Here is an 18,122-nt window from a genome sequence, read left to right on the forward strand (position 1 = left end):
TAACTAATTACTTAATAAACAATGATCAAATGATTCATTTCGATGTACAGATTGTAAAATAGACTTGGTTGTTACATAATATGATAGAATTTTTTTAAGTACAGAAGATAGAACGAAATCAGACCTTGTAATCTTGAGGGAACTGGTGCTTCCCTGACGGATTCGATCCCGTGTCACTCAGCTTCACGGCTTCGCGGACCGAATAGCTCAGTGGTAACGTCTCTGACTGTGGGATCGAATCCGTCAAGGAGCACCAGTTCCCTCAAGATTACAGGTACACCTTGCTGACAAGTGCCAAGTAGCACGAAACCCGGGTCCAGGGTCTTCTGTTGACCACCTCCAACCACCATCTCACCTCAACATAGTATACGCAGTGTCGAGCCACCTAGACTAGTGGCCACATTGCAACTTGATCGATAGCATTCGATCAGCACTAAGAAGGGTTTGACACGCATGACATTGATCACCACCCAGTGATCAATCAATTGTGAAATGAAACCTATTTTTCATGACATGGGTATGTTGGTCGTAAAAGAATTTCTAAGATTGATCATTCACTTTTAGATTCCCAGATAGTCAATATAATATACAGATAACACAATAAACAACTTCATTTGAATTTCTTCAAAAATGTGATAATCTTTGATCAGCTTTGCAAGCCTACCAAATGTAAGATACTTTTTCAAAACTTGTCTGCACCGATACAGAGTTACAGGATAGGGTGTCTAGTAAGTTCATTTGTAGATCATTTTACTTACCTTTTTTGCTACATTAACCCTGATAAACTGATTATTTGGCTAATACAGAAAGCTTAACTGACATTTATTAACCTATATCACATGAAACGGAGGTAAACACTCGAGCTTCCTATGGTATAGTCTACACTTTATCACTTAATGGCTGCGAGATATAAGTTAAATGGATTTTTCATGGATAACAGATGTTTGACAGAAAGTTGCTCTTATGTATCGGAACCACTGAGTAGGCCTAAGGGTATTGGAAGTAAGGTAATTCAGCTAATGAAGCTGTGAAATTGCACCACGAAGCTTTATGTTATGCACGTCAAGCTACTGTCTACAATGTTGTGAAATTTTGTTGATGATATTGTCTTTTCTGAGCTAGATGGGTTAATTGCAAAGCTTTTATTATAGACATAAAGGTTGAAGATGTTTAGAATGGCAAAGAAAGCTGTGAAATGAAACTATGTGGCTCAGAGAACAAAACACCACCAGAATTCCAGTGAGTTATACTTACGATAAAAGCTGTGTTAAAAGCAAAGTCCCAAAATACAGTACCGACGAACCAAGTGAAATAAAATAATCAAAAGCATTTTTGATTCATGATAAGAATGACAATTATTTAATGTTCACTAAATCTTAATATTTGACCATGAATATTAGTATGGTGGTTAAAAAACTTTAACCATATGGTACTCAAAACAATTCTAAACTAATTTCAAAGTGAGAATCTTCAATACGAACGTCAAAACAGTCCTACTGTACGGAGCATAAACATGGAAAACTACTACATCCATCGTCATGAATGTACAAGTATTTATAAGCAGTTGTCTATTCAAAATATTCAACATTCACTGGTCGGATACTATCAGCAATAGCGTTTCATGGAAGAGGACAAACCAGATTCCAGCTGAAGAGGAAATTAGGAAAAGACGTTGGAAGTGGATAGGACATATATTTCGGAAATCACCAAACTACATCACGAGGCAATCCCTAACTTGGAATGGTGAAGGAAATGGGAAAGAGGAAGGCCAAAGAAAACATTACGCCGGGAAATAGAAGCAGATATGAAAATGATGAATTACAAGTGGAAAGAACTGGAAAGGATTGCTTAAGATAAGGTTGAATGGAGAATACTGGTAGGCGGCCTATGCTTCTCCACGAGGGGTAACAGGAGTAAGTAAGTAAGTAAAGTTAAAAAACTTCGTTGGAACTTACTGTATATAGATGTACCCCTAGATGAACCTCATCTGATGAGTAAATGTATACGAACAATTAAAATAATTAACAGTAGAAATGAAATATCTTTGATAAACGGGAAAATCAAATAATATCTTTACATAGTTGAAATCATAAGTCAATTGAAGCTAGACCATCAGGGAAAACCTGGAAGCACTGGACGGCCGTGGGACTCCTCAGCAGTGCGCATCCACGATCCCACCTCACGAGATTCGAACTCAGGATTTACCAGTCCAGTGCTTCCACATTTTCCATGGTGGTCTACCTTCAATTGACTCATGATTTTAACTAGGAAAAATACTGAAATCTCCACTAAACCCTTTCTGAATATCTTTACAATCAAACGACAAAAGATAGTTATGTTCATTTATTATTATTGTTAGATAATTTAAATTGAATAAAGTAAACTTAATATAATGACTTACAATTTCTCTGTATATGATGGTATATTTAATGGAATAGATTCCAATTGAGCATTATTACATTCTATTTCATTAAGATGACATGTACATTCATTTGGACATGTAAAATTGGCATAATTAAAAGCTTTTGAAAATCTTGATCTAATTTGTGGATTACTACGACGCTTAAATGAAAATTTTTGTCGACTACTTTCTCTACGAAATTTAGGTTTACTTTGATCAGTTACCATTTGATGTAAATTAATTCCTTGTTTACTCACTTTATCATTCATATTCACTTGAGGGAAATGTAGTAAATCAATATGCTTCGGTAATGCAGCCCATATCCTATTCTTAGATTTATATGAAATGAATTCATCTTTTTCATTATTATTATTACTAACTGTAATATTCGGATGATAATTAGGTAATGAAATAGAAGCAGCATTATCTTCTACAATATCATTCGTTAAAATCAATCCTGTAGTGTAAACATGAATTGGAAAGATCTGTCGATTAGTATATAATGATAAAAGAAACCAAATAATCAATAACATTTCAATAGGAATATTCCATAGGAAGAATTGCATTTCATTTAGTTAACTTTTTAATGTTTGTTTCTAAGAAAGCTAAAAGTGTTCTTCGTTAAGCCACTGTAGTTTAAGTTTTGAGATAGTTGAGATAATAATAACTAAACTAGTAGTAGTAGCAAGAATATAGATCATTCCATTTCTGCAATCATAATGTTGATGTACATTATGCTGAATCGAGTCCATTAATGTCCAATGGGTAAATAAAATGATAAGTGAATTAAATAGTCTCTCAATAATGATTGGTTAAATAATGTCTATTGTATCAGCCAATCAGGTTAAAGTAAATTAATTTTATGTCAACAATTGCTTATACATTAAGCCTATCATCAGGTAGTTTCCCAGTTGTTCACTATTATGTAGATATCATAATTTTACTGTGTTAAAAACTGTCAATTATTTAAGAATCATATAGAGGAAATATTTAGTAATTTCCCCTTGTAGATAGAAGTATTTAAAAGAATTTAAAAATATCCATTTGAAATCATGAGTCAATTGAAGCTAAACCAACATGGAGAACCTGGAAGCACTGGACGGCCGTTTCATCATCTTGTGAGACTCTTCAGCAGTGCGCATCCACGATCCCGAACTCATGAGATTCGAACTCAGGATCTGCCAGTCTCGCGCCAGAGCACTTAACTGATAGACCACTGAGCTGGCCGGCATCCAACGATGTTAATGTCTAACTTCAACCAATCCCAGAAATTGAGCAACCATTCACTAATGTCTTCAGTGAGTTGATATCTCTGCAAGAAACTTGGTTGAACTCCACTGGTTACTGCTTCTCATCAGAACTCCAGGAAATACCTCATGGAGCCAGTTGAACATGTCCTTGTAATCTGAGATTTCTTACAGATTCATAAAACCATCAGTTACTTTTTTGTTGTCATGTAGTTTGTAACCATACAATGACTCATATAAACCGACGGTTCGAATCTCTCGGAATAATTTTATCACTACTTGGTCCAGAAAGCTTGAGACGCTTTCCTTTTGCATTCTATATTTAATAATGTAAGCTTATAACTAATGTGAAAGTTAAGCTAAAATAATTTATTGTCATTGTGGGATTAGTTCCAACTCAATAACCAGATAAACCACACAGGTACTGTATAGTATACTATCCTATTTTTCAGTTACCCACTTCCGTCAAGACTAAACACTTTCACCTCTTATAATTTTAGCCTTTATACACTATATATATATGGCAATTACGTCATTATTTACAACATATTACGAAGAGTCTTCACATTTTTGGCATAGTTTACTTAGAGATAAGGGATTTTGATTGACCTTCTGATTTCAAACTAAATTCTTATACTTGTCAAATAATCTCTGCTTTTTACATTAATTGTTTGGAAATATATACACATCTGTCATCATGGTGAACCATTTTCGAGTTACTCAATCAGAATAGTTAGTTGCTGCTGAACTACAAATTAAAATCCCTATTGAAAACAGAAAGCGGTCATCAGATTTGCATACAAACAAAAGAGATATTATAACTAAACAAAATGTTTGATAAATTGGGAAACATTTCATACTATAAAAGTATGATAGGTTTGGGTTAGTTTGAATAATAATTGAACAATGATCCTGGGGATTTCCTACTAAATTAACACATCAAATATCACAAAATAGGAATAATAAAAACTTCGCAGACAAAAGTAGGTTTTATAAGCAAAGATGGATAGTGACTAGGAGTGAAATCCAGTTTGACGCGCGTTTCGTCCTATTTTGGGAATCGTCAGCTAGATTTACTTGCATCTCACAGTTGATGTTCACTCTGAGACTCGAACCCAGTACCTTTCGCTTCAAACGTCATCGCGTTATCCACTCAGCTACTGAGTCCTGATAGCCACTTGCTTTTGCAATGGGGTGAAGTTTAAATTCACTAAGTATCGTTTGTTTGAATCTTCCCATTGATTTTTAGGGCTGCAATTGATCAGGTTTTATTTCAAATGTAATTTATGAGGAATATGTACAGGAACAATCCGATTCATATTCTATAAATAATCGTCACCACTTTACCCAGTCATATATATTCAATTTATATAGGATCTGCATAAATGAAACGTTTGAATATGTAATCAATTGATAAGACTTTTGTTGAGAATGCGTATCCCCGAAATGAATCGGATCTGTGTAATTGTTAAAACTACTGATGATTATTTATATCATTTGAATTAAATCATTCTGAAAAACTAGATTTGAAACATTTACAGTTTGTATCCACTTGGTTTTGTTTGTCTGAATTTTCCCATCGATGTGTTAGGACTGCAACTGGTCAGTCTCTAATTGTCATATGTGCATACTGTGCGTATTGCCTCGATATAGCCTAAATTCACAAGCATGGTAAACAAAGATGGATAGTGGCTAGCAGTGGAATCCAGTTTGACGCGCGTTTCGTCCTATTTGGGACTCGTCAACTGGATGTACCTTCATCTCAGAGTTGATGTTCACTCAGGGACTCGAACCCATTACCTTTCGCTTCAAACGCCATCACGTTTGAAAACTGAAAAATCACCTTGTCGAACCAGCAAACTGAAATGAATTGTTCTAACATTTAAAAAATCTTTAGTAAATACTAACGAGGAAAATTTTTGCTTATTCAGAAATCATGCCTCTATCTTCATACACGACTTGTAACAATTCAGTGTTAAAGATAAAGAACCAATCATTTTAGAAGAGAGAATCACAAGAACAGATACCGTATTTTTATGTTATATCATTAAAGAATAAGTTACACGAATTGTTTTAGAAGAGATTTTCCAATAGTTGATCAGCGAAACTCTAGTTGTTAAAATCACTGCGTAAAATGTTAATCAATAGATGAACCTAATAGTATAATGTGTCCAAATAATGGTTATTCACGAGACTGCATTACTGTCTTAAGCCTCCTAATGATTAGAAACCAAAGATCACTAGCCATGTGATTAGATTTTTCACGTAATAAAATAGGTTGCGTATATACGGTATATGAACACAGAACAAACATGATAAAATGTCATAGGTGGTTAGAGTAAGTAGCATATAGATCACTCATTTGCCAATCAATTACAATTTGACTGTTAGGCCTAATCTTTGAACAAGGTATCATAAATTTAGTCCATAACTGTTTGTATTATTTATTGAATACTTGCTATGTTTTATTGAAATATACTTGTTATAATATTGTTCGTGGCCTTGAAATATAAACGAAAACATTGATGATTTGTATGCTGAGATTCAGAATAAAGTTTAGCAAGCTACATTTTTAGCTCCAGATTTGGAGTTTTTTTCAGTTCTAAGCCTTTCCATAAGTTTAGTGCTTCTGTAGTGAACAAAATTCTAGTTGAGGACAATCGAATGCATGTAAACACCAATTACAGACTATCTCACTAAAATCTCATAACCATACAAGGAACAGTTAATTTGCAAAATAACAATCAATTGTCTCAATCCTAACTGTTCCTTCTACAAATATCGGTCCGTCTTTTCCGATTTCATTGTTCATGCATTTTCGTACCGATTGCGCTTCATTCCTGTTCTTTCCTTATCGATCTTCAGCCAAAATACATTCTATGTCTGACCATCACCATATACTACTTATATGGATATAAATAGACCACACTACACTTCGTCAGACTACTGAAATTGAATAAAAAAATGTGAAGGAAGGCAGAGTTATTGCTGCATACCATAAATGTAAGTTCTTATTGTAAAACATTCCTAAAAAGAATTTGTTCTGGCCCATATTTTATTTTAGAGGAAAGGGCTCACAATATAACCAAGATGTTAGATATTTTTATTTATTCAGTGAATTTAGGTTTATAATAACAATTTACAATCAAATCTCTTTGAAAAGGCTGACAAATCACTTGTATGAGGCAGAATTCCTCAAAGTCAAGAAACAGAAAGGCTTTTAGTGACCGGCTTTTCTCGACGAGAACACGATTGGAATAATGGAAACAATTATTATCATAACCAGTTGTATCAGTAATTGTTTTACCGTACTCGTTGTTGTTTAATTGTATCAAAGTCACTTTTCGTTCGGTCGTCCGCCTTGTTTGGTTCGAACTTCCTTACGCTCTGCCCTTATTGCCTGTACTCGTTGGCACGTCTCGGTATTCTTTCGATACCACGAGATCGCCAATAAATATACTCTATCTGGACCAGTTACAGTCTCCTGGTTTGCGAGTTATCAAAGGGACCAAGTCGTTTTTGGGCGCGTAAACTTATTGTAGTGGTGATCATAGTCAAACGCGACTCGATGCCATCTACAGGTTTATGCATAAATGGGGAATTTTGTAGAGCAAGACAACCCTATGGTGCTCTATCGATTACGTTTTATTTTACTATTAATTCCATGCGAATGTCTCTTATTACCATAATTTTTTCTAATTACAGAACCTTCAAGAAAGCTTTGAACACATTACGATGAACGTCCGATGCATGATAGCCATTATTTCTTTTACATTTAACTATTGCATAGACTATGAATATTCTATTTTTACAAATATCAGCAACAGTCATCAATTGTGGAGCTAATTAATGGCAACTAAAAGACAAATCCCAAATGTTTCGCATTAAACAAAAACAAGTAATTAACATTCCAAAATAAACCTATCAACCATTGATTTAAATAAACCGAAGAAAATATTGTAATACTCATCATAATTTAAAGACCTTCTGCATGATAAGCAGAGATGGATGGTGGCTAGCAATGAAATCCAGGGTGCATGTTTCGTCCTATATCTGACAGGTCAGCTGTATATACCTGAATACCAGAGTTGATGCTCATTTCGAAACTCGCACCCAGTATCCTTCATTCCAAACTCTATCGCGTTATCTTCTTCGCTAAGTAGTCCAAATAGCCACTAGCTTGTGCAAAATGCTTGTGACTCACTGGCAATATCGAGACAATCCACACAGGATGCACATCTAACGAAGGCGACTGATCATATATAGTCTTAAACATCAATGGTAATTTCACGACAATCACTATATGAACTGAAATTTCTGAATTACCCCATAAGATTATGATGAATTTCAAGTGCCCGGCATATTAAAACTTATCAGTAGCCTTAAGAGTAACCAGATTATTGACAAAATTAGACAGTTACCCATTGGACAACTTTGCATTATATTGTTTATGAGTAGTTATGAAAAGTGGATCGTCTTACTTCTTGGTATGTTCAGTTCATTTTTTGATGAGTAAATAAACAGTTCTAATTTGGAGTATCAAACGTAAGATTGGGGAATTTTGAGTGTATTTAGTAACATACTCAGTTACGTAACATAAAATTTGGCACAATTTTGACATTTGAGTGGTGTTAGGTATATAGCTAGCAAAAATTTACCTGCTCTAGCTTTTAATCCATTGATTAATAGTTTATAATCCGTAAAATGCATGAATTGCCTGCCTTTCAACATATGTCGGGAATACCTAAAGGTCTGGTAGATTGAGTAAAGTTTTCATCTCAAAGTAGAATATCTCGTCTCTGCTGGAACAAGTCTTTTTACGAAAAACGCAATCGGTTTCCTGCCGTTTTCAACCATTTTGTCAAGGTTGACGCCTACTGCTTTGTCCGGAGTGTCTACCATCAAAGCGAGTGCGGAACAGGAATCTGAATACGTCAACGTAGATGTTTGAGCAATTTTACTTTTTGGCTGTTTAACAGCCTCGAAGGCCAACCTAAATTACTTTGGTTTTTATTTAAAGGAGTCTGTAATCCCCCCTACGGTCACCGATCGCTTTCATTTTTCCTTGGGACCGAATACAGAGGGAACGCCTATTGGCTATAAAATGGACAGAAAATATTCAGTTACAGGATGTGGTTGAATTTCGCTTTGGAGATTTTAACCTTATATGATGCTAGTTTACCGGGTCTAGCAAACACACCTTTGCTTTCACATTCAATCGTGTGACTTACCTGTAGTATACACTCGAAAGCCTAAGTGTTCAGTTTGTTTAGGTTTGGAAATGGCATGAATATATCCTGGAAATTAGCAGTTTGTACTGGCGGAGCTAGTATCAAATTTTCAGAAGAGATGTGACACACATTACCTCTGGGGAAACTCGAGGTAAGCGATTGCCCTGAGTGTTCATTGTAGTCAAATTAGATTAGGCAATTCTGGTAATGAAATTTTTAAAAATATAAATTTCTAGTAGACAAGAAAAACGGGAACTCCGACTGCAGCTTTTGTAGGGTTACTATCGGTTTCAAGACCGGGTACAGGATGAAGGTTGGGTATAGGGTCAACAACACCACCCCGTAGAAAAAAACATTGCTGAAGAATGCTAACCAGAATAGACAGATGGACAATCAAATGAGGAAGAGCATTAGATCTGACAAGGGGAAATACGTGAAAGAAATAGCAATGACTGAGGAAAAATCTGCAAGAGGGGAAAATACGAAACAACTATATGGCACAATGAAGAAGCTAACAGAGAAATATACATAAGCACACAGACCGGCCAGGTACAGAGAAGGAAATATTATCACAGAGATTCAAAAACAGAGGAACAGCTGTGTGGAACATTCTGAGGAACCCTTGAATAGACATGCCCCACATATCCCACCTCCATCGAATTCACCGAACATCGAAGCAACACACACAAACCTTCCTGTAGATGTCACTAAACCGACGGCGGAAGAAATCAGGATGGCCATCAGACACACCAACAGTGGGAAAACATCAGGACCTGACAATATACCAGCTGAAGCACTCAAGTCAGACATAGCACCAACTGTGAAAATGCTCCTCGTTCCATTCACGAAGATTTGAGAGAAAGAACAAGTGCTGACAGACAGACTGGAAAGAAGGACACTTCATCAAGAAACCAAAGCGAGGAGTGTAAGATCCGTTTCGAAGGTTTTGTGTGTGAAAATCCCTCCATGCATACATTTGCAGCTTTTTCTCATTGGTTTCTTCAATTGTACATTTTGTTAGTCTTTTTGATGCCATTCTTCCTGAAGTGCATTTGTGTTGTTTTAGTTGTTACCTAATCTTGGCGGCAGCCATATTGATTGTTCCCTATTTTATTATGTTGCTTGAGTTGGCTGAGATTGTGCTTTTCGATTGTGAATTGAAGCACTTTTCGAGAACTGGAAACACTTTGTGTTATAAAGCAACAAACTATTATCTTTTGAACGGATTTTTACTTGATCTATCCATAAAAGAGAGAATAAAACTTATTTTTTGATCGATTATTGAGGGGACGGTTATTTGTTGAATAACTGAGTGGTAATATTTGTTTAGAATCGTTATTTTCACAATCTGTTCTGATTTCAATTGAGAATATCGAGTGTCTAACAACCGAGACAGTTATTTTTTAGCCAAACTTTAGTTTGGATTTTGCAAGGAGATCTGAGCAAATGTGAGAACTACAGAGGCATCACATCGGTAAGGATCGGTCGTACACAAACCAATAGACTAAGGATCATTGTTGAACAATCAATTGAACGGAACTCGTCACTATACATAAACTTCCTTGACTATGAGAATGTGTTCAACAGCGTGGATAGAAGAACTTTATGGAACCTTCTTTGACAACATGGTGCATCTGAGAAGATTGTGAATATCATACGGGATTTATACGATGGACTACAGTGCAAAGTGGCACATGGAAGAAAGATAACAAGCGCGTTTTATGTGAGGACGGGATTCAGATAAGGCTGTTTACTTTCCCCTTTTTCTTTCTTCTGGTGGCCGACTAGATTATGAAGACCTCCACATCGGAAAGGAAGCATGGAATGCAATGTAGAGCTCGGAATCAACTAAACGATTCGGACGTCACAGATGACCTGATCCTTCTATCCTATAAACAACAACAAATGCAGGTTACAACAGCCAGTGTAGTAGTAGCAGCAGCCTCTCCATCAATATGCCTCAACATACACAAGGAAAAATGCAAGATCCTCAAATATAACGCAAGTAACACCAACTTAATCACACTTGATGAAGAAGCTCTGAAAGAGGTGGCAACTTTCACGTAGCTGGTCAGCATCACCACCGATTAACAAGGAGTATCGGATGCAGACGTAAAGGTGAGGATTGACAAAGCATCAGCCACATTCCTACAGTTGAAGAACATATGGAACTCAAAACAGCCATCAACCAATATCAAAGTCACAATCTTCAATACGAACGTAAAGACAGTTCTATTGTACGGGGTTGGAACTTGGAGAACTACTACAAGCATCATCAAAATAGTATAAGTACTTATGAACAATTGTCTACACAAGATACTCAATTTCCGTTGGCCGGATAAAATCAGCAACAACCTACTGTGAGAGAGAACAAACCAGCTTCCAACTGAACAGGAAATTAGGGAGACATTGTAAGTGGATAGGACATACATTATGAGAAACATCAGACTGCATCACTAGGCAATCGCTAACCTGGAATTCTGGAGGGAAACGAGAAAGATGAAGGCCGAAGAACAGGACGCGCCGGGAATTGGAACTAGACATGTAAAGGATGAATATCAACTGGAAATAACTGGAAAGGATTGCCAAGGACAGAGTTGTATGGAGACTTCTGGTGGTTGGCTTACGCTCCTACACGAGAGACAATGGAAGTAATAATTATCATGTTAGTGTACCAGATTAGTTCGAAACCATGGACTAGAAACATGTGGTATGCTGTTGAATACTGTCCATCACCTTTATTCAATAGATAGCATCTTGTAAAATTTCATCTCTTCTCCAAGTTCATTAAGAAAGCAGGATATCCTAATTGCCAGATAGTATGAGTCAAGGTAGATAGAGATTGAATGGTATGGCTTCAATAGAGAATTACTTAAAGTACGCCGTCATATCATTCCAGTTCGTTCCCTATCGATACAGAGCATTAATTCAATTTCGTAAGTAATCGTCTTGTATTAGCTCTCGTTCAATATCTACATTTCAATCAAGTGACCAAGTATGAAGCATATGGATATATTTATTTGGAGCTGCCAAATTAATCTTCTAGTGGCTCGTTGATCTAACTTCAATTTAAAAGAACGAATGAGCATACTATGAACAAACCTGTCACTTAACCCCGCATATCATCGAAGCGAACCCTGCTAGTATGACGGTAGTAATAAAAAGTTAAATACGGGTTGTGCTAGATGAATTTATTTCGAGCACTCCTCTATTCGGATAGATAGTCAGAAAGACGACGCAGAGGATGCGAAACGAAACGAAGTTGAGTGAGTTCCGTAAAGCGTGACTCAATATCTACAACCAGACAAAAACAAGTCACAGGCATGTGGTGAATAGGGCAAGCAATACACACACATATACTCATATAAAAACAAAACGTTAACAAGCTAATAATCCACAAGTTAGAAGTGTGGATCGAGAAGAATGAATAAACCGGTCTGTCCGGAAGCTACAATAACCCATGTGAGCTTCAAACGGCACTAGACATTACAATCTAGTGGCTTTATCCAGCGTCAACATTTGGAAACATATTAGTCTTTCTTCTTGGCTGAAAACAAATGAAAAGACTTTGTAGCATACTCACAATCGGGTTGTAAAGATACTTCATCATCTGAAATTCAAGCACCATAAACCATTGTAGCAGTGAATAAACCCCCAAAATCAATAGCGCTGTGTTCGACATTGGATGCTGACCACAATAGTTTTAATGGAATTATTTAGCTGAAGGCGCTCGGTCATGCATCGTCACCAGATCACGTTTCAGAACGGCGTGCGAAACATCTCTTGAGATCACTAGCCAGTTTAGACCAGTTACTTCTCGATATATTGATAATGTATTAAATATGTCTTCCAAACTCCTCGCTTCTGACTTTTGATTTTACTGGGTGGTCGCGATTCCATTATAGGTGTTACTGGTAAAGTGTTGTCAAACTACAATACCTGTGGTATCTTCAAACTCTTAGGGGTTCTCTTCGATATTCGGTTGACTTACGCCCTGACGCCAATATTTCAATCTTCTTGAAATTTTCATTTGTTTTTTCAACTACTGTAGTGATAATAAAGTCTCGAGTAACAATATGGCTTGAAGTTATCATCAGTATTTCATGTTTTTGAATTCACCAAGTGTCATAATGATTATAATTCTTAGATTACATTCATAATGAAACAACGCCAATCCCTTTTTGTCAAATGACAAACACCAAGCGATAACAGAGCCCTAAAGGGAGAAATGCAGATTAACGCAAAATATCTATAAATAAAAGGAAACAGAACGATAATTGAAAGTACAGTACATTAACACGTATTCACAAAAGGACTGGAGGCGATCAGGGTTGGTTTGATCAAAATATATCGAAATTGGTTGATAACATTGTAACTGAAAACTTAAAATGGATCAAAATTAAATTTAGTAATTCATAGTCGCTATTCTTAAAGTCAAGGTCATTCGGGTGTAGCGAAGTTTGGTAGGCTGGTTTCCTACTCCTCAAAGCGCAACCGTATATGTGAGTCATAAATAGCTTTATTCTTTGAGAAAATTACAGGTTCTTACGTCATAACCTGTTGAGACTGTCAGAATTATGGTATTTAGAAGGTTAATATTATATACACATATATTTATACACAATTATTTATTGGTACCTAATGAAGTACTTTAGTGTAGAGATATTCGGTCGCATAATGTCACAGCTCACCAACAAAACTCACCATAGGAAGCCGATATTGTTCGCAATTTTATTCTTTCCTCAGACTACATTGATTAGCGTTCAGTATTAGTTCGCGAATTGATGTTGCTACCTGTCTTGTTAAACCTTCTCCATTTCGTCCTTACCATCCTCTCAAAATTTTGTTTCGCGTCTCACTTGAATACTCTGAACAACCATATTCACGAGACAGCTATTATAAGAATTCTGTAAAAGTGCTGGGGGAATGAAGCATTCGGCGAGACTAAACTATACTGCCGACCTTTGAACGAATCTTAAATGACCTTGAGAAATATTAGCCAATCAGAAGACAGTAAGTATACAGTAAAAATATATAATACAAAACTCAAAAATTAAAGGGGATACTATTCTTTTACATGACTCAAAAACTTCTCAAGGTCAGATATAGGTTCAGAAGTTCTGAAATCATAGTACATACGGTACAAGAACACATCCATATGGCTCCATAGTAGTCGACCTCTGAAGCCATGATAAGGTCTCAAAAATTCTTTTAGCCTCGACCACATAGCTTCAGTGTTATGGGTATATTGGTATGGTTTACGGTTTAGGGTTAGAGTTAAGGTTTAGGGTTAAGGGTGAGACTATAAGTTATGGACGACCTTTGAGCGACGCTAGAGTGATCCTGAGAGTGTCAACATAATAACTAAGACCAAATGAGGGTTATAAACCTGTGTGAGGAATTCAAATTATGATTTACAGTTCATGATTAAGGCTAGGAATTATACTTAGGGTTTTCATCACGAACTCGCCAGATCTTATCCCGCGTCAAATGTATCAACAGGAGGCTTCAATACTGCATGCCCTGGTTTAAAAAAATCTTTTATGGGTCTACAGATCTTCGTGTAGTCGGTTATGTCGATGAAATACATCTTCGCAACCCTCTTCTTCTTAATGATTTTCAGATGATTAGTCCTGTTTGAAAGAGAAATAAGATATTTATACCAAGTCAGTCAGTCAATCACAACGTAGAACCTAGTACGTATGTACATCGGCTCAAGTTCCCATATCCCATTAGCACAGAAAGATGAAATTGTCAGACCGAATCCCAGAATAGTAGAGGTAGTAACAGTACCGGTGCTAACACGAAAGATCAGGCATCGAAAACAGGAATCAAAAAGAAACCATAAGTTAGTGAAATGGAAACAAACCCAATAAGAGTAGGGGATAAACATCCATCATCCTCTATTGCTAAACATATAATCGAAACAGGTCATAAGATTGATCTAAACTCGGCTTTTGTTGTGTTGTTTAAAAGTGTAAAAGGACGTATACTAAGGTTTATTGAAGCCTTAGCTATACGAAAATTCAAACCCCCTTTGTGTATTCAAAAACAGTTTGTTCTCTCTTTAAACCTACCCTGGTAATATATGCTTATTATCCAGAGTGATTAGGTGTCAAATTGTTTTCACATTATTTTATCATTATTATCCTTGTCTATTCTTACCCCTATTTCCAGTCTAGTTGACCTCTTATTTTTATATATAAATGTTCTTAACAAGTATATGTGTGATCAGATTTTTCGAAATGTATTGCGCTAATATATCACATAGTTCTGATAATCTTCGTCTTCTCATTACATTATCGGAAACAAAATAGTTATGAAGAATTTGGAATTTCAGGATTTGGGGGGAGACAAAAAACGGATGCACCTGCGCAATTACAAACGATTTTAAGCCATGTCATCCAAAGTCTAACCATTAGTTGTGATGGATAACCTACACCTATCAGCATTGCTAAGTTCAACTGTCAGTGACTTTATGGACTAATGGCATGTTTTGGTTTGGCAGCCTTTGTCTGTCTTCCAACCTACTCCTACACCAGAAAACATCGCCCATCAAGGTAAATGGTGATCGTGCATACGTAACAAATGACCCAACCACCTCAGTTGATGAAGATTTAATACCTCATCAATCGATTTCAAATCTTTACCTAGTACTCTATTCTCGACCAAGTCATGGCTTACTCCGTGGTTCTAAAATACATGAGTAATGCTCCTTAGACACCTGTGATCGAATACCAGTAACCCACGAATATATTCTATTTTTACTGGGCACATTTCACTTCCATAGAGTTTGATGGAGCAAACTGCTGGGCAGTAAACTCGTCACGTGATTGGAGGACGGAAATCATCCATATGCCACAGGTTAGCAAAAGCCAGTCGAGTCTTCTAAACTCATATCGAGACTTCGTCGGACACTAGACCGTCAGGACTAATGAGACTAACATAAGTGAGGCGGTCGATGCGTCAAGCTACTTCACTCCCTATCATTAACTTAGGCGATGACTAAAGCCAATCCTGAGGTAGTACTTTACGTTTTATGCCCCTAAATGCCCTGATACGGCCGAGAGTGGGAAGAGTTAGCTCTCCCTCTTCAAATGCTCCCACATGACCACGCGAATATATAGCCTCTGCCAGGGAAGTTCTACTCACTGCCTGCTCGTGGCATCACTGTTGTTTACGAAATTGAGAGGACGAAAAGCGAATGTCCGGCGCTTTAACCGGGTCGGTGGACACGGAAAGTTCACCTAGGGGAGTTGGAAAACCCTCATTCCAAACCAATGGTCCACATGGGCTCCAGTATCCTGAAGGAACAAATGGCGTATGAATCAATCGTTGGTCACCGTCTACCATGGGAATGCATGTCCTCACGATGCTCCACTGCCTTGTGGGTTAGACCTTTAGGTCAAAGGCTGGGGGTGTGGCCCCCTAAGAAAACCACCTGCTTCAGTTTGGGCACCTAGGCAGTATCACAGCCCTCACACAAATCGAATGAGATTTGTGTGGCGCACATGTATCTGGTGCTTCCTTGTACCAATATTTATGTGTTTAAATAAATAAAGTATCTTAAACGGTTGTTGTTATTTTTTATTTACCGAGTTATTTGTTTTTTCTTTAATCAGGTGTATTGAACGATTTATCCATGTCGGGAGAAGTTAAACATTTTACTCCAGACTTTCGTATGCAAAGAAGAAAGTCTACCAGAAAGAGTCTTCTTATTTGTGCTCCTTGTCTGACTGAACAGAATTTAGATGAGCATCCTTTATCTAGTGATGTGAAGTCAGATAACGAAATTAATGACGACGAACTAACTGATGAACTTGCCAAAAGGTATCAGGATGAAAGTCGGAAATGGGATCAGTTGGTGGAAGAATATGAAACACGTTTGATTCCAGCCGATAATCGAATCGATATGCCTTCTGAGGAATGGATTAAGACAGATCGTGTAACCCGTAAATATGAAGATATAATTTGTCCCCAAAAGTATTTTGATTCCTATGATTCCCTGGATAGTTTGGCGGACTCTCTTTTAGACACACATAATGATATATTTTTTGAATTAGAGAAACTTCCTCACCTAATCGAAAGACAGGATATGTTTTTAAAGAGTTTTCAGAGAAAATTACGTCTGAAACAAAAAAGTTTTCAAGATTCATACTTCGGTTCAACATCACCATTGTCTGTTATATCTAACTACCTTGGGGCTGAAATGTGACGTTTTTAAAAAAAATACAAACTTGTTTCCACATTTATTCGGTCAATAATTTCATAATAAATAACTTAATAGAAAACCCTAATTCGTAAAACGATTATTTCCATGGTGTTACATTTTTCATAAAATTTGTTGAAAGGTGTTATCACCATTTTGCCTATTAACAAGCCTCATTCTTTGCCAAAAAAAGATAGAAACCTGTATTCTGCTAAAAAAAAACTACTTAAATGTGAAATGTTAACAACCTTAATATCGAGACTTCAAGTCACTTAGTTTACCATTAAATTTAATCACAGACTAGCTTAGACGAACTTCGTTTCATCCTTAGGATTCGCTCGCATAACCCACTAGTTTGAGAACTGAGTAGTGACTTTCTTGTTGATCTTGGTGGAAAGTGAGCTAAAAACTCGGAGCGAAAATTTTTATCAAACAACATTTGCTACTCAATTACAGTTCCCTCCCGTATATTTTGCTGTGAAACCAGTAGATATTAGTTGGGATATTGCTTGAATCCTTTCCCAGTAATCGCAGTTGTTATTCGTCTTTCATCATTCGGTTAACTTTCAATGTTATCCTAAGAATTAAATCATGCTAGACTAATTTAGGAACTATTTACTTATAATCGGTATTACACTATTAGTCATTCAACATGAGCTCACTATGTGCAGTTGTTAATCCCAAAGTTCAATAGTTGTAGTTGAAGAGAAGAATTTTTACTTTTATCTGGTCCCATAAGATGTGGGAATGATCTCGCAGTACACTTATGTTAGCACAAGTTTCTTCATCAACCAAGTATTCTTTTTATATTTGCTAGATTTCGATTTGTTCAACACCTTTTCTCAAATAATGTATGATGCGTTTCACATGTAAGCGTACATGGTAGTTAATTCAAAGACATTTAATCTAAAATGTAAATTTCCATACTTCGGTAAACACATGTATTTAAGACGATCAAATATATATTAGACATGCAATGCCAAAATGAAAATAATCATTACGTTTTCGAAATCTTATTCTTCACGTATTATATT

The 18,122-nt window shown here is 36.4% G+C and overlaps 2 protein-coding genes across 2 annotated transcripts; one reads left to right on the forward strand and one right to left on the reverse strand.

The window, feature by feature from the left end:
* Positions 1–2,397: 2,397 nt before the first annotated feature.
* Positions 2,398–2,967, reverse strand: Smp_018920 (hypothetical protein; the record flags this gene model as incomplete). The annotated part of the gene is made up of 1 exon (XM_018799729.1): positions 2,398–2,967. One exon carries the CDS (start codon positions 2,965–2,967, stop codon positions 2,398–2,400), a length of 570 nt encoding a protein of 189 aa, XP_018651489.1.
* A 10,354-nt stretch (positions 2,968–13,321) lies between these two features.
* Smp_018930 (hypothetical protein) lies at positions 13,322–17,094 on the forward strand (the record flags this gene model as incomplete). The annotated part of the gene is made up of 2 exons (XM_018799730.1): positions 13,322–13,381; positions 16,502–17,094. The coding sequence occupies exon 2, from the start codon at positions 16,522–16,524 to the stop codon at positions 17,092–17,094; it is 573 nt and encodes a 190-aa protein (XP_018651490.1). The 5' UTR covers positions 13,322–13,381; positions 16,502–16,521.
* Between the last annotated feature and the right edge of the window lie 1,028 nt (positions 17,095–18,122).

Source organism: Schistosoma mansoni, chromosome 3 (assembly GCF_000237925.1).
Source record: "Schistosoma mansoni strain Puerto Rico chromosome 3, complete genome".
In the NCBI taxonomy this organism is placed as follows: Eukaryota; Metazoa; Platyhelminthes; class Trematoda; order Strigeidida; family Schistosomatidae; genus Schistosoma; species Schistosoma mansoni.